This window comes from Pelodiscus sinensis, chromosome 12, assembly GCF_049634645.1.
Source record: "Pelodiscus sinensis isolate JC-2024 chromosome 12, ASM4963464v1, whole genome shotgun sequence".
NCBI lineage: Eukaryota > Metazoa > Chordata > Testudines > Trionychidae > Pelodiscus > Pelodiscus sinensis.
Window position 1 is genome coordinate 7,951,685 of NC_134722.1, and position 21,807 is coordinate 7,973,491.

At 45.2% G+C, this 21,807-nt stretch overlaps 1 protein-coding gene across 2 annotated transcripts in view; it reads right to left on the reverse strand.

The window, feature by feature from the left end:
- The window catches only part of LOC102453378 (hepatocyte nuclear factor 4-beta-like), a 51,796-nt gene that overhangs the window by 26,111 nt on the left and 3,878 nt on the right, over positions 1-21,807 (reverse strand). Inside the window, exons 1-3 of one of the 2 annotated variants that reach the window (XM_075939973.1) lie at positions 19,055-19,132; positions 12,467-12,641; positions 9,110-9,204 (exon numbers count right to left, since the gene is read on the reverse strand). In XM_075939973.1, coding sequence (XP_075796088.1) covers positions 9,110-9,204; positions 12,467-12,641; positions 19,055-19,106 — 322 coding nt within the window. In that variant the 5' untranslated portion in view covers positions 19,107-19,132. Of the gene's footprint in view, positions 1-9,109; positions 9,205-12,466; positions 12,642-19,054; positions 19,133-21,807 lie in introns of those variants that run through there. The other variant, XM_006137354.4, reaches the window with a different exon arrangement.

The window sequence follows — 21,807 nt, forward strand, 5'->3', positions numbered from 1 at the left end:
TGTAGAGCAGACTCATTCTTTCTCTCTGGAAGTGGTCTCGGTGCCACTCCATGGGACAATGAACCACGCCCAGAAGGTGTGTGGGTTACACAGACATGGATAGATCAATGGAACAATTCTTCCATTGGTTTGGCTACTGTCACTTGATGAGGTGGAGGTCCTATAGTGACAGAAATCCCCCCATCTATCCAGGCAGGAAGCGTCTCTTCTATAGTGTTGCTGTAATGCCCATCATGTAGACATGTCCTCAGGCTCCTTTGAAAATCCCAGTCTATATAATTGATGTGAGGCTGCACATCAAGTCAGTGCCAGAGCTAGAAACAGCCCCCGGGGTCCTCGTTCCTAAGCAATTAGACACACTTCTTCTGCGTAAGGCCAAGTATACAATGGGAGAAAAATGACATGGCTACGTTGTGAAAGAAAGCAGGAATCAAAACTTTGCCTACCCCAAGCTATTGAATCAGGAATGAAAATGAATGTGAAAAATACAATCGGGTGTATTCATTTGCTCTCAACACCTAATCACATCCCATGCTCCAGGGCCAAACCCACCAGTGATCTAAGAATACCTCCTGTCAACAACCTAAGAGCAATTCTCCACATGCTGCTAGTGTCCTGAACCTTTAAGCATTCCCCAGTCTTCTCTCTGCTCATTGGTAGGAACTAGCAGAATCTGAGTAGACGTTTTCAGGCTGCAGTACAACCAGCCACCTGAGAAAGTCTAGTCACAGTCTATCCTCCCACACTAGTTCCTCGAACAACATGAAACTTGTAAATCTCCCAAACTGCTCAGTAACACGTTCACAGCCCCCAATGCACAGGAATCAAAATTAACATGAGAAGTAGACTCTTGTCTTCAGGAGGAAATGCCCTTTACGTAAGTGAAAATTTAGGCAACAATGAAAGGACAGTTAGTGGTAAGGAGAAATGGTTATAGTCTGGTGCCTTTGTCCCACAATTTCAGCTGTTGCTTCCTTTATAGTCCTTAAAGTGTGTTATTAAAATGTATTTAATACTATACAGATTTTTAAAATAGTGTTATCAGAGAATCTACGGTAGGATTTTCAGAAGTGCCCAACTTTGGCCTAACTTTGCTCTGTTTGAAGTTAATTAGATGTTTACTATTTACTAATTCCTTAAACCAAGTACTTTTGATTTGCATTTACAATTCGTTTTGGGTGTTTTTCAGATGAGATGTAAACCCAAGGTCATGATCAGATGGGCATCAGAAATCCAATGACACTTTCCACAAAAAACAGATAGTGTAAGGTCCTAGCCAAAGCCAGTTTGGATAACAACATCCTGGTTTCCCAGATCCCAACATGTGAATTTGTCAAAACAAAATCTGCTTGGGAAACAGGACTGGATTCAATGAAGTTCCCACTTTGCAAAAATGTCAAGAAATTTAGTTTTGAAAGCTTCAGAATATTTCATGTTGACATTTTTGAAATGTCAAATTCCAATTTTTGAGGTTTGAAAGGACTTTTCACTTAAAAATGTAACCGAATTAGGCCATAACAAATGTAAAGAAAATTAAAATCAAGCACTTATTACATTTTACAAACAAACAAACATTTTGAAAGCAGGGAAATGAAACATTTCAATTGACCCAAACCAACATTTTTTTACTTTTCTGCCTGATTTTAGACAGGGAAAAATATCTAAATTCTCAAAAACATTTGGGCTGCGTCTAGATTGGCATGATTTTCCGGAAATGCTTTTAACGGAAAAGTTTTCTTTAAAAGCATTTTCGGAACAGAGCGTCTAAATTGGCACGGACGCTTTTCCGCAAAAGCACTTTTTGTGGAAAAGCGTCCGTGACAATCTAGACGTGCTTTTCCTCAAAAAAGCCCTAATCACCATTTTCGCGATCGGGGCTTTTTTGCGGAAAACAAATCTGAGCTGTCTACACTGGCACCTTTTGCGCAAAAGTGACTTTTGCCTGAATGGGAGCAGAATAGTATTTCCGCAAGAAGCACTGATTTGTTACAGTAGGAAGTCAGTGCTTTTGAGGAAATTCAAGCGGCCAGTGTAGACAACTGGCAAGTTTTTCTGGAAAAGCGGCTGATTTTCCGGAAAAACTGGCCAGTTTAGTCACAGCCTTGCAGTATTGAAAAGCCAGTTCCCAGGCAGCTCTATTGTACCCCAGGTTCAATATTCCAAGTTCTTGGTGCATTTTGTCAGGGAGAAAACATTTTAGAAACACAAAGTTCCCTGGATTGCTCCTGAACATATTTCACAGACGGTCACTTTGTGCCGGGGCAGTCGGGATCATATTCTGTAGTGAGGATACTGCCACATTATGCAACTTCCAAGGCACGTTCTGAGTCTGAGTAATAAGTATCTGACATCTTTTGAATGTACCATAAAAAGACAGTGATTGATATTGCCACATCCTGGAAAGCCTGGTTGTTATTACAGGGAAGCTTGCTAAAATATAGTCATGAACAACATGCCAAATCACACTCAGACACAATTCTGGGTGTTATGATGATACAGTGAATGACCAGAGGGCAAAGCACAAATGTTTCTTCCAGTCTCTTCATAACTATCAAGCAAGCACAAGATTTCTTCAGGCTTTCATAAAATGTAACATCACCTAGAATTATTCAGTGTGTAGAATTGAAGTCTAATTTTTGTGCACACAGTTGTGCACTTTTTTTCACTCAGGATGTGTGTAGTCAGTCAAGAAACTGCTATAAGTGCATTAAAATATTTCCTACTGGTTTGCCAAGAAAAATAATAAAATTAGCCATGTAAGCATCAGTTTAACTTTAGAGAATTTGACAGTGTGGAACTCAGAGATATCACCAAGCTACTGTCAATATTAAATGAGTGAGGCAAAGTTTTACAGGTGTTGTTGTAAAATGTATTTTTCACAATGCAATTAAAAAGCAAGCAATGGTATTGATCAACTTAATTTAATATTTCCAGGCCATGAAACATGCAAAAGTTTGTAACCACTCCAGCCTCCAAATGCTAATATTTAAGTTAGTTTTTATTGCAGAAATCTTTTTTTCAAACATTACACCCTTCTCTAAAACCTTTTAGCATTCCTGCAGCTTCCTATCAAAAACAATTCCTATGCCAAATTTTAGCATGCCATTTTGTCCAGGTAAGTCAGAGTCAAAAGTCTGGTAAGAGATTTGATCTCAGTGGGTAAAGTCCTGGCTCTATTGAAGTATTGGCATATGTTATTCGCCCTTAAGATATCTGATAAAGAACATATTTTCCTTCAGCTGCCAAACAAACAGCCTAAGATTTCATGTGTTCAGTCTGTGGGTGGGCAAAGAACCCAGTCAACCTAAAAGTGGAATCAATCAAAAAGTTTGTCCTAATTGTCAGTTTTGGTTAAACTATGCTCTGTACAGGGCCAGAGGCTTAAGGATGGGGCAAAGATGGTTTTACGTCATTTCTCAGGCCAGGTCTATACCAGGGGAGAAAGTCAACCTAGATACTCAACTCCAGCAATGTGAATAGCATTGCTGGAGTCAACATACCTTAGGCTGAATTTCTGTGGCATCCCCACTGCTGGAGGTCAAGGGGAGAAACTCTCCCATCGACTTCCCTTACTCCACAAGACCCAGTGGAGTAGGAGGGTTGATGGGGTATCATCAGTGGTTGATTTAGTGCAGGCATGTCCAAAGTCCGGCCCGCGGGCCAATTGCGGCCCGTGTTCCGGTTTAATACGGCCCCACAGGTAATTTGGCAATATCTATCTTTTATGGCCCCCAACGAATCCATATGTATTGAGATGAATACATTGTAAAATCTCAGTTAATGTCAGTTGATCTAAATCAGTTATAAATATATTTGGACACAACATATATACTTGGTGTTATGTTCCTGTTCATATTTTTTGAACTTAAAAGTTGACAGACAACCTTTATTACCAATAATATGTAATGTACTTTACAATGTTCCTGACATATATTTCAGCTTCCTGGATTTTTTTTTCATCTGGCCTTCAGATATGAAAGGCAGAGTGATTTAACACCTGTTTAGATTTGTCATCCATGTGACGAAATGAAAAGTATGCCGTTTGCAATAAACTGTGCATAAAATAGTTAATTTGCATTTAATTTTAATGGTTCAAAGAATGTCAGGCAAAATGGTCGGCCCTCACGCATGTTTACTTCATCAAATCTGGCCCTCTTTGAAAAAAGTTTGGACACTCCTGATTGAGTGGGTCCTTACTAGACCCACTAAATCAAACCCCAGTAGATTGATCTCTGTAGCGTTGATCTCCCGGTAACTGAAGACAAGCCCTCAGTTTCCTTGATTCCTTGGAGTTTGTTTGGACTCCAGCCTAAGTTAGAGCAGCATCAGGGATGATTTAACATACACCAAGCTCCAGCTGGTACCAACGGACTGTTCTAGTAGTCAGGAATAGCTGGCACACAGAGGCATTCAGGGAGTATTGCCCGTTTTCCAGTTCCTGACAGAAGGGGTAAGAGCAGCAATGAGTAGTCCAGGCTAGTGAATGGGCCCCTTGCGTGGCCCTCTTTCATCTCTATGGGCCACAAGCTTGTTGGAACAAAGATGGTCTCTCGGGATAGGGCAGTTTTGCTAACTGCGCTTGCGTACCTAGAATTTGTAGAGGGAGCCAACTGAACTATAGCGGTGCTTTGATTGGATGCAGAGGGAGCACACGGCTCTCACAGCCAATAGTGTGTGCACTCAGCCTACACCTCACTTCACGTGGCCTTGCTTTGTGTGCGTGGCACTTTAGTAACACGGGTAGGAAAAAAACGATGTGAACAGAAACCAGTAGAATCCGGCAACCCTGCATGTGGACAACAGTAAACACAATGTCTCATGGGCCACATGCAAAACCCTGGCTGGACACCACTGGGTTATAGCTATCCCTCTACCATTTTCTGAGCGTCTATCAGTTTTTTAGACAACTTTAACCCCCTCCCTGCCATCCTGAGAGAGAAAATGGAAGTAAAAGGCTGCATGTTTGCATCTAGCTTCTTGCATGTAGTTCACCATGCAAGAAGCTAGAACGACAGGCAAGAAGTGAGTGACATTTTAGCCCGGTATTGCTGTTTCATATTATTTCTATCATGGTAACCTCTGGGATCCCTGCTCAAAGGCCTGACCCCCACAGTGCTAGGCACTCTACAAACACAGAACCAAAACGCAGCTGCAGGGAGCCGCGGAGCTCAGATCGGCAGAGCAGCAGGGCAGGAGGGGGGCCCGGAGCTCTCTGCCGCTTTAAGCCCCCTGTTCAGATCAACAGAATGGCAATGGCAGCATGTGGGGGGCTGAGGGAGCTTCAAGCCACGCTCACATCAGCAGAGTGAGGGTGGTGGCAGCACAGCAGGGGGCGGGGAGGGCGGGAGCTCCTTGTTGCTTTGAACCCCCATCAGGGCCATGGAGTATTAGGGGCAAGAGGAGGGAGCAGGGTGAGCAGAGAAGGAAGAGCGAGGCTGGGAAGAGAAGGAGGGAGCCAAGCTTGGGGGGACTGCAGGGAGCGAGGGCTGGGAAGGCAGAAAAGCGGAAGGATGCCCAGGACATAGGCATGGATGGATGGGAGAAAGAAGCTGAGGGCAGAGGCACACGACTGCTGGAGGGGCAAAGCTGGGCTGGAGGGGGCAGAGAGGGGAAGGAGGGTGACCTCCAGGCAGGTGGGGGATGGGGCAACAACTGACCATGGGGTCTCTGATTGAGGGGAGATGCTTGGCATTTCTCAGGGTTGGGGGGTGGGTTATGGCTCCCTACAAGGAGGATCGGGCCCATTGATGTGTTGACCTGGGATGTGGAATTCCTGTTGGCAGGCCTGATCATAATGCTCCAGTTATCTCTTCCCTTGAGAGCCAGTGTTGAATCATAGAATCATAGAATTATAGGACTGGAAGGGATCTCGAGAGGTCATCGAGTCCAGCCCCCCGCCCTCAAGGCAGGACCAAGCTCCGTCTACACCATCCCTGACAGATGTCTATCTAACCTGTTCTTAAATATCTCCAGAGAGGGAGATTCCACCACCTCCCTTGGCAATTTATTCCAATATTTGACCACCCTGACAGTTAGGAATTTTTTCCTAATGTCCAATCTAAACCTCCCCTGCTGCACTTTAAGCCCATTACTCCTTGTCCTGTCCTCAGAAACCAAGAGGAACAAATTTTCTCCTTCCTCCTTGTGACACCCTTTTAGATATTTGAAAACCGCTATCATGTCCCCCCTTAATCTTCTTTTTTCCAAACTAAACAAGCCCAGTTCATGAAGCCTGGCTTCATAGGTCATGTTCTCTAGACCTTTAATCATTCTTGTCGCTCTTCTCTGTACCCTTTCCAATTTCTCCACATCTTTCTTGAAATGTGGCGCCCAGAACTGGACACAGTACTCCAGCTGAGGCCTAACTAGTGCAGAGTAGAGCGGCAGAATGACTTCACGAGTTTTGCTTACAACACACCTATTGATACAACCTAGAACCATATTTGCTTTTTTTGCAACAGCATCACACTGTTGACTCATATTCAACTTGTGGTCCACTATGACCCCTAGATCCCTTTCCGCCATGCTCCTTCTTAGGCAGTCGCTTCCCATCTTGTATGTATGGAACTGATTGATCCTTCCTAAGTGGAGCACTTTGCATTTCTCTTTATTAAACTTCATCCTGTTTACCTCTGACCATTTCTCTAACTTGCTAAGGTCATTTTGAATTATGTCCCTATCCTCCAAAGAAGTTGCAACCCCACCCAGTTTGGTATCATCTGCAAACTTAATAAGCGTACTCTCTATCCCAATATCTACTTAAATAATATATTTATATTTAAGTGCACCAGATATTTGATAGAACAAGCTGGAGTCAAATGGTCCACCTCCAAGCAGATGCCAAGTATGATCGCAATACTAACGAGTACGATAGAAATACTAACGAGGGCCTTCAGCTTGTTCCAGTAAAGCCAATAGCTGTTTCACCATCTATTTCAATGGGTGCATGATCAAGACCTACTTGTCTTTGGTAGCGCTCGCGTCATGTTGGTGTGGCACACAAACCAGAGCAGCCCTGGACTGCTATGAAATAACCAAGTTTACGCTTCTGCAGCACCCCTGAGTCCAGTAGTAACCCATTCATAGAGGCATCGGCATAGACCACCAGCTCATCCACTGAGCCCTGCAACTCCACAGCTATTCACTTTATGTCCACGGATCGCTTTGCAGATATAAATTTATTATCTAGAACCCTGCAAAGGTGCAGATATCCACTTCCTAGCTGAGGTTATCCACATCTGCGGGCGTGGATACAGATATCCACATATCATTTGTTTAGATGTGGATGCCGATATAAATTTTGCATCCACCCAGGGCTCCGTGAGTCAGTCAAATATCAACACCCTACTCTGAAGCAAGCACATGTTGTTATGTGTATTAGGGTCAGGAATCTTCTGACAGAACGACTTCTTGGAAGATGATGATTCATGGAAAGCAGAACCCTTCATGAAACAACATCAGGTTGGTTGACACACCAGAGCCAAGGCTATTTTGGTTGAGATGGTTTTGCAAATGTTGAAACATCCCATGTGGACAGTCTTGAGCTAGGGGGCAAGGTGGCAGTGTTGAACTAGAGAGGCAAGAAACAACTTCAGGAGGGGAAAGAGACAAGCTTTTGAGCTGCACAGAACTCTTTCCCCTGCTGAGAGAAGTGCTCAGAGGGCCACAGAAAAGCCAAGATGGAACAGAGTGTTTAGTTCAGGACTGCTGATAGAGAGCTGGAAGGAGAGGAACAACGGAAACAGTGGTGGCTGGGGTTCCTGGCCCTTTAAATCACTGCCAGAGCCCTCTCCAGGCAGCACTTAGGGTCGGCTGGGTTTCTTTGATGAGGACAGAGGTTGTATATAAAGTGATTGTTTTATGAAGTGTTGCCCTGTGAGTTGTATGGTGTCATCTGCCCTACCCCTCCAATATGCTAGGACCAAAACAGCTCAAACAGCACTGAAACTAATATTGAACCAGGACTTTTGTTTTAAGTCCACATTGCTTTTTGCTTCTAGACCTTTTGTAAAGTAACCTGAACAAGCTTTTTTTTTTTTTTTAAGGGTGTGTCTAGACTACTGAGTTTTGTCGACAAAAGTGGACTTTTGTCAACAAAACTATACCAGCGTCTACACTACCGCTGAGTTCTGTCGACATAACGTCGACAGAACTCAGCAGTTTTGTCGACGCTGGTAAACCTCATTTTACGAGGCATAACGCCTTCTGTCGACAGAGTTCTGTCGACAGAAGGTGTTATTGCCTGTAGTGTTGCGTCTAGACTACGGGGTTCTGTCGACAAAGCAGCTTGCTTTGTCGACAGAACTCAATGTGTCTGGACGCTCTTTGTCGACAGAAGTTTTGTCGACAGTATCTGTCGACAAAACTTCCGTTGACAAAACCCGGTAGTCTAGACGTACCCTAAAGGAAACATGGTTGAAATCAAAATGAAGCATTTCAAAATTATCATTTTGATCCACCCAAACTGATTCCCTCCTCCTCCCCCCCCAGATTTTTGGTTCACAAATGTTTTCAAGAGTCTGTCTGTCTAACCCAATTCAGGATGTGCAATTTTTTGAAATGTCTAGCATTTCCAGTCCAAAACAGAGGAGTAAGAGAATGTCTGCCCATGGGAACCTGCAGTCTCTATAAATAAGACAAAAAGTGGGATGGAAAATAGAAGTTTTTGGGGGAAATTCCTTGCTAAAGCCATCTAGTACAGCTAGATATAGAATCCAAACACCCGTTGCTACACCGGTTCTTACTTTGATGACAAGCCTACACTCGCACTGTAGCATGTGATGGAGGATATCCTACCATGTTCATATTATTATGTACCGTAGAGTGAATTAACTCTACAGAGGCAAAGCAATTTCTATACACTCCTTTAGAAAAATAAATGCTAAACAGTCTTTCTGCTTCAAGGGGAAAAAAAAAGTCCCTGCACTCCCAGCGGCTAAAATAAATAATGGTCTTTCTGTAGGGAGATAGCAATAAATGTCTCATTGGGGGGAGCTGCCTGTTTCTGCTCTGTCACAGTTGTGATATCTGCTGCTGTGGGGGAGGGTGAGAGAGAGAGAGAGCACATCCCTTTGAAATGCAAGAGGACACACAACCTTGCAGCGCCTACCTTCTTTCTTCATCCCGGCCCGGAAGCACTTCTTCAGCCGGCAGTACCTGCACTGGTTTCTCTTGTCCTTGTCTATCACGCACTGTCGGCTGAACCTGAAGAAAGGAGGGCAAATACTGAGGAAAAGCCCTGTCTGTTATTAGTAGGTGTATTACCGTAGCAAGGTCAGAAGCTCATTGTGCTTCAGGCGGTAGTGAAATATAGCCCCTGCCCTGGAGAGCGTACAAGCTAAGGCAGGGGTGGGCAAAACGGCCTCCGTAGGCTGGATTTGGACCACCAAGCGAGTTGATTCAGCCTGCGAAGGCCCTGCTGCTCTCCCGCCCCCAGGCCAATTAGGGTCTGGGGGTGGGGGGAAGCCCACAAAGTTTCCTCCGACCTGCCTCTCCCCCGCCCCCAGCAGGAAGCGCACAGCACTTACAAGTGCCACATGCTCCTGGCAAGATGGGAGGAGACTTTGCATGTTCCCCTGCCCCTAAGCTCTGATTGGCCTGGGGACAGAAGGTGGCGCACGCACAGTCTTCTCCCACCACCAGGGGTGCCTATTGGGAACTTCTGGGGGAGGGGGAAAGCCTTGTGCTGTCCACACTGGTGTTATTTGTGTCGCTTGCGGGGGGAAGAGGGGATGGGACTTTTTATGCCCTTGAATGACATAAATTACATTAACTTAAGATGTAGCATAGACAAAATAAATGGACAATGAGTGGGAGGGGAAAGAGGACAGTAACTAGGTTTCTGATGGACATGGGTTCTAATCCCAGGCCTACTAGGCCTGGTCTACACTAGACCAGGAAGGTCACCTAAAGTTATGCAACCTCAGTTACGAAAAATGTGTAACTGGAGTTGGCTTACCTTAAACTGAGCCATGGTGCATCCACACTGTGGCAGGCCAACAGGAGCAAATGCCTCTGTCAACTTCCCTTATTCCTCTCAAAAGGAGGAGTACTGGACGCTGGCAGGAGCTACCCTCAGCATTTGATTTATGGGTCTGTACTAAATCAAACACCAGAAGATCGACCTCCGGAGCGTCGATCTTCCGGTAACTAGAGATGTGCCCCTGGTGACCCTGGGCAAACTGCTTCCCCTCAGGTTGCTAATAGATCTGGGATTAGAACCCAGGTCTGTCAGAAACCTAGCAACTGTCCTAGCTACTGGGCATGAGTGAAGAGGGCACCAGGTAGAAAATTTCAGGATTTGGGAAATACTGATGCATCGGTAGTGAAATGTTTGGTGGGATTGTGCTGATTCTAACATTTCACCCTGACAATACGTGGAGCTGAACTTTCTGATGAGGCTGAGCTGTTTGATTTTGACATGTTTGGAATCAAATATTTCCCTTTTCCCTTTTGAGATGACTCTGGTTCACAGTTTTTAGATGATGTAATACAGAAGGTTTTTCTTCTGCTGAAGATTTTGGCAAAAACAAAAGATCTGGAGGCTGGAGCCTGGTTTTTACCATGTCCCTTGCCCTGGCTTGTTTGTTTTAGAAGATGATCTTGGTGACGGGAGCTGACAGCCTCTATTGGCCCCACACAGCAGTAAGGGGGTGGTGGGGGGGCGTGCCGCAGTCTGGGCATCTCTGTGAGCTGACTGCCTGAGGTCCCGCCCCTTCTGCCCAAGGCTCCGCCCCTTTTTGGTGTGCACAGCCACCACCATACACATCTTGCCCCAGGACCACTTGGTCCCGTCTGGCCAGAAAACATTCCTTGTAAAAGCAGGGGAGGTTTCACAGAATGGCACAGAGCCTGATTCACAACCCAAGAACTCTCTGAGGACTTGGCAACAATGTTTCTCCCAGCTCAGCTAATGACAGAATGGCCCAACTAGCCGTTCACAGGATGCGTGGAGGGTGCTTGTCATTGAATTGGATTTGAGTCAAAGGCTCTTCCCTATGATGCTAAGTATCACACTGTGATTCATAGATTCCAAAGGGATAAAATAATACAGCAACATGGTATGTGGCTCTTGGGAAGACGTGAGCAGCAGATTCTGAGAAATCCAACAAGATTTCCATTTTCCTGCTAGGATTAATAATGATTGATGGGGGACAGTACACTCCACCAAACCCACTGACTTCTGAGGCTGGAAGATCGGGCAGTGACAAATGCCTTATAAGCAGGTTCTCCTACAACAAAACAGGGGGGCAAGTGTTTTTACAGGTCTGGGACTCCCTTACCTGAAGAATATCGCTGCAGCAGAATGAAACTTCCCAAGCGCCAGTTCTCTATGAATAATCCCCTATACTGTTGTTCCTTCTTGTAAGTAAACATCATCTTTCTAAGGTCAACTAAGATAACTGCTGTATAGTTTATGACCCCTTTCTGGTAAATAATCCTCTTGCATATACTCCTGCCTGCCAGAATGTGGGTGAATCATAGCTGCCCCATTTTTGTCACATGGGGGGCTGTAAAATAATTGATGTATGGCCCTATGCAAGCTTTTGTGCGTTAAAAAAAAATAAAACAAGACAAGAGAAAGGGGCAGGCTTCGGAGGTGACTGGGTTAGGGGGTTAATTTTAATTAACACTAAGAAAATTTAATATTCACCCTGTTTAGAAACCAGGTTGCAGAACGTTGGCTCGCGACTGCTGTGGCACTGCCTAAGATTATTGGGTCAAAACTACCCGTAAGAACCCGATAATAATATTTAATGCTCAACACAAATTAACCAGTCCTCACGTGTTCTCTGGGGATATAATTGTCTCCCACTTTACCGGTGGGGAAAGTGAGGGGAAAAAACCACCCAGGACTATTTCAGGGAACAGAAGGTATCAAATGCAGAGAGGGATCTAGAATTCAGGAATTCCCTGCTCCCAATCCTGTGCTCAGAAAACCAGATTTCATTATGCAGGTTGGACCTCCCTGGCTGGGCACCCTTGAGACCTGGCAGGTCCTGGATGAGGGATTTTGCCAAACCAGGGGAGGTCATTTATGGCCAACCTGCTGCCTGCCCCAGCCTCTGCCCTGCCCCCCCACTGAGTTTTCTTCCCCCCTCTTCAGCCCACCTAAGCCGCACACCAGGCTTCTTGGATCCCTCCCCATGCCTCCCTCTGGCAGTGCGGCAACTTCCTGACCCCCCAAGCAGCCCAGCTGGGCTGCACGCCATGCTCCTGCCCCCTCTGCAGGACTCTGGGCTCCTAGCCCCTCTACCCCCACTCCCAGCAGCGCACCAGGAGTCTCTGATCCTGAGAGAGTCCAGGTTTACAGAGGTGCAACCTGCATTTTTGTTCATATTATTCCCTGCCTGTGGCCCAAACTGAGGCAGAGACCACATTGCACCAGGCACAGCACAGAGATGCAGGAAGAGATGGTTCCTGCCCCCAGGCGCTTACAGTGGCAAAGCCCCGCCGTGTTCAATACCTGCACGAATAGACGTGATTCTTGCGGACGCTTCTTCGGAAGAACCCTTTGCAGCCATCGCAGCTGGAAGCCCCGTAATGTTTCCCGGTGGCGCGGTCCCCGCAGATGGAGCACAAGGAGCTGATGCTGTTGCCGCCTTGCAGGCTGGCGTTCGTCGACTCTGCGGCGATGGCTTCTGCAGACCGGACATAGAGTCGGTTAGGTCTTTTCAGCAGGCACCAAGGTGAAAAGAAAGCATTGAAATATGCTCCTAATTGTACACACCCACCCGCCACCCTACACAGGTGGACACACCCCACCTCTCCATCATTGCTTCTACCTAGAGGTGATCCTGTACCATTTTCAGGACCTTCAGTATACTACAGCTTGGACCTCCCTGGGCCAGCACTCTTGGGACCTGACTAGTCCCAAATGAGGGGATTTGCCAGACCAGAGGAGGTCCCTTGCTACCAGCTCCCTAATCCCCTAACCTGCCACAGGCCAGTCCTCCAGTCCCAGCTGGTCACCTGCCACTGGTCCTGGCCAGGATGCCTGCTGCTGGTCCCAGCTTGGCTGCCTGCTGAGTTGCTACTGCTTCCGTGCCACGCTGTCATGTGGCTCTGGCTATGGCTTCCCTGCCGGGCTGCTGCCAGCCCCACCAGACAGAGCTCCCACCTGCTGACAGTTCTGCTGTCTGAGTCCCGGCCTCGGGGGCTCTCTGGCCTGGAACATCTGTGATCCCGGACCGTGGATGTTGCTGAACCAGAGTTTAGGGAGGTGCAATAAGGATGTGCATAGGGCCATTTTGTTGAAAACAATGTCTACATTTCTTCCCAGAAGCCACATCTAACAGCCTAACCTCCCAGAAAGCTCCCCTGAAGGTCCACGGAAAGACTCATTAACCTTGACAGGAGACCGATCGTTGCCACCGTTTCCACTCGTTAAACTCACAGGCACAAGTTTCAGAGAGTGAACTGACATCGCTGTGAAAATTTGGCCCTGACATGTATTTTCTGAAAATTCTTCATGGACTTTGACCACACAACCAGCCTTCCACTTAATCTTGGTAATTTAGGGTCCGGTCTGGAAATGAGACACTTTGGAAAAGACCCAGATGATGAAGATTTCTTCCACAGGGGTAGCCAGGTGGAATGTTGCTGTTAGCATGAGTCAGAACAGTGTTTCTAGGTCTATCGCAGTGGTTCCCAACCTTTTTCATCCCACGGACCAACAAATCCATTCACCACCTATTGGCGGACCAGTATCATGTTATTTGCATATTCATTATGTAAACAATGGATATGCAAATATGCAAGTAAAATGTCCAACAAAAGCCCCAGCCCCAGATCCGCTGAGAACAGCCTGCTTCAGCTCTGGCAGTCTCCACATGGCAGGTGGCTGCTGCAGATGACGCTGGCTGTTCGTGGCAGCTCTGGGGGCCAGGGCTAGGGTATGCCCCAACCCTCTAAGCCCCCCAGCACAAGACCTAATCCCTAGAGTCTCCAACCCCTCCAATAATCTCCAGTACCAGGCACTGACCCAGAGTCCCCGGCACCAAAACCCCCCAATGCCAGCCTCCTGCGCTCAGAGCCCCTCAGTGCCAGCCTCCCATCCCAAATGCCTCAGTGGCTGCCCCCCACCCTGTAGAGCTCCACTACCACCAGACCCCCAGTGCCAGCCTCCTGTTTCCAGAACCCCACTGCACCCAACCTCCCAGAACCCCACCCCAGTTCCAGCTCCCAGTTCCCAGTATTAGCCCCATCCACAGAGCCCCCCAGTGCCAGCCCTGCTCACATAGCCCATACGACTAGCCCCACCCCCGAAGTGCCCAATGCCAGCTCCCCTCCCGAGATGTCCCAGTGCCCCCCAGTGTCAGCCCCTCACCTTTTAGAGCCCCTCCCTCCTTAGAGCTCCCCAAGTACTTGCCCCCCGCTTCTTAGAGCCCTCCATCCCCAGAGTCCTTCAGCACTATCCCCGCCCCATAATCCTCAATGCCTGCCCCACCCCCCTCACCTAGTCCTGCGCTGCCTCCCAGCTGCCAGCTGAGCGCTCCTGCCCGGGTTGCGCCCGCTCTAAGGCTGTTGTGCCAGGCTCCACGCGGCCCTTCCAGCACACAGCAAACCACTCTTCTGCATCCAGGAGGAACTCTGCTGCTGTCCGGAGCTGAGAGGCAGGGCAGGACACACCACTCCTGAGAGCTGCGGCGGAAGGGGTGGCGCTGGGCCGTGTCCCCCAGCTTCCCAGAGCTGCCGTGGCCCGGCAACCAGCGGTTCGTGGCCCAGCAGTGTCTGCTGCCTGACTCCATTATGTGGTGAGATCATCAAAATGTACAGGATGTGAGGACATTCAGCACCTCCCAGGATCAAATCAGTGTGGGGTGGGGAGAACCTCAGTTTATAGTATGCTGAAGAGGGAGAAAACCCTAGAGAGGAAAGCAGACCTGAACAGGAAGAGGTAACATGGGTCGCTGAAGAAAAGAATCATAGAATGCTGGAACTGGAAGGGACCTCAAGAGATCTCATGGCTGAACCATGCACCATCTACCATCCCTGACACATGCTTCTCTTACCTGCTCTTAAAATTTTCCAGTGATGGATTTTCTACAACCTCCCTAGGCAATTTATTCCAGTGCGTAACTGCCGTTCCAGAAAGTTTTTCCTAATGTCCAACCTAAACCTCCCTTGCTGCAGTTTAAGCCAATTGCTTCTTGTCCTATCTTCAGAGGCTGAGCGGAACAATTTTTCTCCCTCCTCCTTGTGACAACCCTTTTAAGTACTTAAAAGCTGCTATCATGCCCCCCTCAGTCTTCTTTCTAAACTAAAAACCCCCAATTCTTTCAGTCTTCCCTCATAGGTCATGTTTTCTAGACCTTTAATCATTCCTGTTGCTCTTCTCTGCACCTTCTCCAATTTCTCCACATCTTTCCTCTGGTACCCAGAGCTAGACACACTACTCCATCTGAGGCCTAATCCTTCATAAATCATGTTTTCTGGATCTTCAGTCTTAATCTTCAATTAAAACTTGGAATACTTGCAAATCTGTAATGCATACAATTAGGATCTGGTTCTTCCCAGTTATACTGGATGACTATCAGTGCTAGTCAGAAAATTCCAGATTGTTTTATAAGTGATATTTTAAAAAGAAATGTACTTCATTGTCATCAAAATATCACATGAAAAAAATTTTGTCCCGTAAAAATCTAAAAGCCTTTAGTTTTCAAAAACTGAACATTTTTACCAAAAATCCAAACATTTTTATTGCAAATTGAATTTTTTTTTACCAAAAATTCCAACATGACATTTGTTTTTGATGAAAAGCTATATATTTTTATCAAAATTCCTTTTTCACCCAATACATTTCTACCAGCTTTAATGACTTAATTGCTATTTATTATGTGGTAATACTTAGTGATCAAATAGGTCCGTGCCCCAATATGCTAGATATTGTATAAACATAATAAATAACAGCACTGGCCCCAAAATATTTATCAGCTAAGAGACAAGGTATAACAGATGGATGAGGCAAACAAGTAAGCCATAGAATGGGATGTGGGATAAAAGATAGCATAATACAGATTGAATCTCTGTAGTCCAGATGTCTGCAACTTCTGTGGTCCAGCATAGTTTTAGTTATCTGGGTATCCATTTATTAGGGGTGGAGCCAAGTTTCCCGTGGTCTCATAAAGTTTGTTTACAGCCACCAGTCTTGGCTCTCAGTGTTCTGTGCTGTTATTTAGCTCTAATTTACCCCTAAATGTCTTCTCAGAGCACAGTAAGCAGAAGAAATGTTGGTCATGCTGATAGACATTACTGTCCTCCTGTGGTCCAGGACTAGAGAGGTTCCACCTGTATCTGTTTATTTTACCCCTGGATACAATGAGAAAAATTAATTTTCTGCAATAAGAATTGCCCAGTTTTTGAGTGGAGTACATAGTTTGTGGTCAGGTCCTAAGGATGCCAGACTAGAGAAGTTCAGCCTGTAATAATAACAATATGTATGTGCATAATCCTTAGCCAATAGTATGTGCAGAAATAGCAATTCACTACTTTTCAAATTCTATGGGGTGCAGTGCCCTCAGCTTTCACTGATGTCTATAGGTGGTGAATGGTCAGCATTTTGGAGAAGGTGCTCATTTTCTCTCAAGGGAAAGCCCTTAGGCAGCAGATAACCCAAGTTTGTATTCATCTTGCCAATCTTACATTTGTGAGTGTTCAACATAGAATGAACTCCATTGGAACAATATCTCCAGTATGCTGTATGTTGTCAATATTAGCTAAATGTCAATACAGCTTCACAATCCACCTACTTCTTTGCTGGGAAAGCATATGGTTACCCTGGCTGCAATAAACAGTCTCATTGGCTATTTGATTTTGAGTTCCAGTAAAAAAAACAATTGCACGACAAAAATTATAATTAAGGAAGCCATTTCTTTTCGTTACACCCATGCAGCCTACATTGACTTCAGAGGAGTTGGAGCAAGGCAACTCAGGACAGAATTTGGATCCAGAGGGCTTTTTGGTTTTCAGTAGAGCCCAGTTCTTAAAAGCTAATATCCCATCAAAAGGCTAGACTGTGAAACCCCAGAGAGCTTTTACGCCCAAGAGTAATTGTGTGGCAGTCACTAGGTGAGAAACTGTTCACAATGTGAGTAAGGGTTTCACTGCTTGACCCTGAGTTAATGAGTGCATGTCTACACTACACCGAAGATAGATGCTGCAGTGGTTGAGCTTCCATGGTTCGATTTACTGGATATAGTATAGACCCACTAGATTAACTCAAAGGGCATCCATGTCAGCACCAGTACTCCTGCTCCTCATGAGGAGTAAGGGAAGCCAATGGAAACATTTACTCCTGTTGGCCTCCTGCTGTGTGGACAGCACAGAAATGCGATGTAAGATACACTGACTCCAGCTACATAATTTACATTGCTAGATTTGCATATCTTACTTTGACCTTCCCATGTAATGTAGACCAGGCCTCAGAGTTTTGCTCAGGCTAAGGCTTCAGTGCTTGGTTTTAGATATTTTTTTGGCCCAGTTCTTCTAGCGTTACTCACCTCAACAGCAGTTCCAGTGATTTTCACTGAACAAGGCTTTACTTAAAGTGAGTAAGTATAGCAGAATCTGGCCCTTTATATACAAAGAACGACTATTGTTTTTTTAAATATAGCCAGATTGTTCATGATCATTAGAACTGGCCAAAAAAAATTGTTAATGAACAATTCTCATTGGAAGAGGAGGTTTCATCGAAATCAAACGTTTCCATGAGACAAGTTGGAAGAATGTTCCATTGGGAAAATGAAAATTAAACATTTTGTTTTGTTTCAAGTTGACATTAATCTCTGCCTCGTGAGGGCTGTAGTTCTGGAGGCCCTGTCCTCGCAGTTCTGGCCAGATTATACCTCTCATGATTCATCACAGCGTCTCCCTCTGGCTGAAACACCCATAGGGCATCTCAGAAGTTTCATGATTCAATCTATTTGGAGTTAATGGATCAAATTCTGCCCTAATTTACACCCAGAAAAACACTACTGACTTGAATAGAATTACGGAGCTGTAACTTAGGCTGGGATTCATTAACCCAATGCAGTGTAACTCAGTCCAAAGTCCAGGTCACCGTGTGCAATGACGTGTCCTATTCAGAAGATAATAGTGATCTGGTTGTCAGTAGTTAGCAGTTCAGCCAGGGTAAGTACAGATGTCAAAACACTATTTATACCTCTGTCACAAACTACCGACTGACTCTGAATACGGAGGAGAAAATGAACAGCAAAAAAGTCCTGTTTTCATGAAAACATTACCAGACAACGTGCTCACGTTGCAAACATTGGACCTGATCTGGATTTCCAACCTACATCTATGTGGGGTTGCTTGGGGTTGGACTGAAAGAAAGGCAGAGATACGTCGTCACTAGAGGACCTATATCAAGTACAAAATCACAGCATTGTGTAACAGTTATAGTTGCTTGTCTCCATCATATCACCGTATTGTCTTTAAACAAAACTTGTCATACACTTTTCCTGTGAGACATCTGTTGGGCTTTGAAAAAACTCCATTAGCTACATTCTTCTTGCTAAACAAAGACTAATCATTAGATACAGTCTGAAAAGCTGATCCTAGTTCTGGATGGTTTCTGGGCAGAACAAAAGGGTCATTGCATCAAAACATCAGTCTACTCTCAGGGAGCATCACTGAAATGTACTCACTGCCAAAATTGTCTGGCAGAAAAATTACTCTCAAAGTCCAAGACTTGCCTGAGATTCAGATGGCATGTATCATCAACATAAGATCTGGAAATTTATAGCCTAGCCTAATATCTAAAAAATTGTCTGAAACCCTCAGTCAGGAAAGTGCAGGTCTAGATGGGAGACCAGAAATGAGCACTGGTCTATTCGGTGTATAAGTCAGTAAGTCAATTCTGTGTAAAAGTCAATAGCAAAGCATGGCTGAAAGGAAGACATTAAATTACGCAGTTATAGCAAAGGAGAGGAAGGGTGGTCTTGTGGTTGAGACTGAAGATCACAGCTTGCCTTAAATGGCTTTTCTCTCTGATATGATTCAACAGGTCTGTTCCCACAACCAACAATACGCAAGGGAGCGATGCACCTACCATCACGTCTAACCATCTGTGACTTCCCAAGCCTTAGGGATCTGGTACCCATTCTGCAGGGGGGTGAGCAGGATTCAGTGTGAGTCTGAGCAAGAAACAAATCCATGACTTTTGTGATTGCAGTCGAGGGCCTTAATTACTTAGCTACTGCTCCTTGTAAGACTTATGCTACCTAGATTTAATTTCTCATCTTGCCTAGTGACCTGCCACTTGACCTTGGATAGTCACATTCCCCCCTCCCCCCCCCCCCCACAACCTTTTAGTTTTGTTTATTTAGTTTGGGGCTCAGATGGTGGTGAAGACCATTAAAACCAATGAGTGGTCCTGTGGCACCTTAGGCCATGTCTACACTAGGAAACTATTTTGAAATTAGTAAATTCAACTTAACTCCTGATTTAACAAAAGCGAACTAGCATGTTCGCACTAGGGGGAAACCTCAAAATTAGTGTGAATCAGGTTCCGTTAATGTGGACACGCTACCTAGGACTTAGAATGCCAGGAAGCTCTGGGGAATAATTAGTTTGAATTTCTCTGAGAGGGAGTTATTTCAAAATAGGGGCACTGGCATGTCCACACTACTGTTACTTCACTATAACTATTTCAGAATTAGCGTTATTCCCGATGAAAAGCAGGAGTACAGATTTCAAATTCCATGGCCCGTTATTTCAAAGTAACGGGCTTAGCAATGTGGATGCTCCACTTATAAATTTGACCTAGAGTGACGAGTTATTTCAAAATAAAGCCCCAGTGTAGACCAAGCTTTGAGACTAACAAAAGTAGAAAGCACCATGTCATCCGATGAGTTGGAGGGGAGGCCATTGCATGCTACTGGAATACAAACAATACATAAAAAGGAAAATGAGCCTTTATCAACATCCAAGGTTTGAATGCCCCAAAATTTGTACTTGGGCTCAGAATTCACTTGAGATCCAAATTTTGCTTTAAAGATCTACTTCCACTAATGATAAAGTGGATACCTAAAGAAGGTTAATAGGTAAAGTCTTCCTTCCAGGCCCCATGCAGGACTTAGATCACTGCAAAGACATAATAGGTCACCTTTTTAAAAACTGTATATGCACCTAAAGTGATGTATGAAAAGATGCATATTCCAAAGGGGTGCATTGTGTTTAGTTGCCAATTTTGTACACACTAAAACTGATGTAAAATGTGCCAGATTTGCAGTTTCCATTTGTAAATCTAAATTTGGGGGCACACAAAAATGTGAGTACTATTGTCAGCTCCAAAATGGTGCCATGCAAATTCAGATTTTGCAATGTAATGTTGCTCTGATGCAATTCACATAGGTTATAAATCAGCTTTGCAACCTCCAAGAAGCTGAAGGATTTTAAAGATCAAAATCAATTTAGATTAATTGTTCCTAAATCCACACAGTATCTGACCTAGCAGAGACCTATGAGCATGAGTAAATCTTCTTACAAGCAGATGGATAGACTGTGGAACATGCAGACATACATACCCTCTGACTGGCAAAACATTTCTTATTGCTTTATAGTTATCTTCACTAGCTGGACTTGGCCTTAACGATGACTACACAAGGGTCAGACTGCTGCTTGGCTGAGAGTGAGATTTTAATAGGGGCAAGTTGAACTCTTCAAGGGGTGGGGAACCTTACACCCAGGGGCCAGATGGGGCCCCTGCCTTGCCTGGATCCAGCCTCCGGCATCAAGGAACCCACTGCTGGTGCTACAGTCCTCCCCTGCCGCATCCCAGGGCTGGAACACACAAAATCTACTAGTGTGGACCCCCATAGGCTCTGGAGTGGGGAACGTGGGGAGTTTCCTTTTCCTCCTCAGTCAGGGGCCACATCAATGAGGGTTTGTTTTGGTTTGTTTTGGGGTTCCCCACCCCTGCTTTAAGAGTAAGACAATTTGGTGGCTGAATGCTATGACAGATAAAAGAACATCACCACAGATGGGAGCCTTATTTATAGTGCAATTGGCAAAGTGATTAGTATAAATTTACAAGAAAAATTGTAACTGTATTGAAATCTCTGATGTGCTGGAGTGTTACACTGACGGGTGGAATAGAACCTGCGACCGCTGGAGGTTAGTGCATTGAGCCTCTACAGTTTAAGCTAAAAGCCAGCTGCTTCTCAGCTCAGGCTGTAGAGCAGACCTATTCTTTCTCTCTGGACGTGGCGTGAGTGCCACTACATGGGACAGTGAACCACACCCAGAAAGTGCGTGGGTAAAAATAGCACCACATAAAGGACTACGAGGAAAAAAATAGACGCAATTGTAGCCAAGGTAAAGTAAACAGGATTGTACCAAGCAGGAATATTTCTCCAGTTAAAAGTAATCAACACACCTACTGGGTGTGGTACTGCCCTATAGAGTGGCACTTAGACCACTTACAGAGAGAAAGAATGAGTCTGCTCTGCAGCCTTAGCTGAGCGGCAGCCGGATTTTAGTTCAGGCTGTAGACGCTCATGCACTAAGCTCCAGAGGTCCTAGGTTCAGTGTTTCCTGTTGGCACTAAAAGAACAGGTAGTTTATAAAGAAAAGAAAAAGCGAACATTGATTTTCCCTCTCCCCGCCTCCTTTTTTTTTTTTTTTCTTTTTGTGATATTCTTTCTATCTGAAGTGGACAAAATGTTAATGCTCTCTTCTACTCCTGCAACATATTCCTTTCTTCATTTCTGAACTAAGCATTGCTACGTTCATCACATTTCTCAGGTATATATAAAAGTACAAAGAAAACTGAAAATTGGGTATGTCCACACTGTGGCGCTA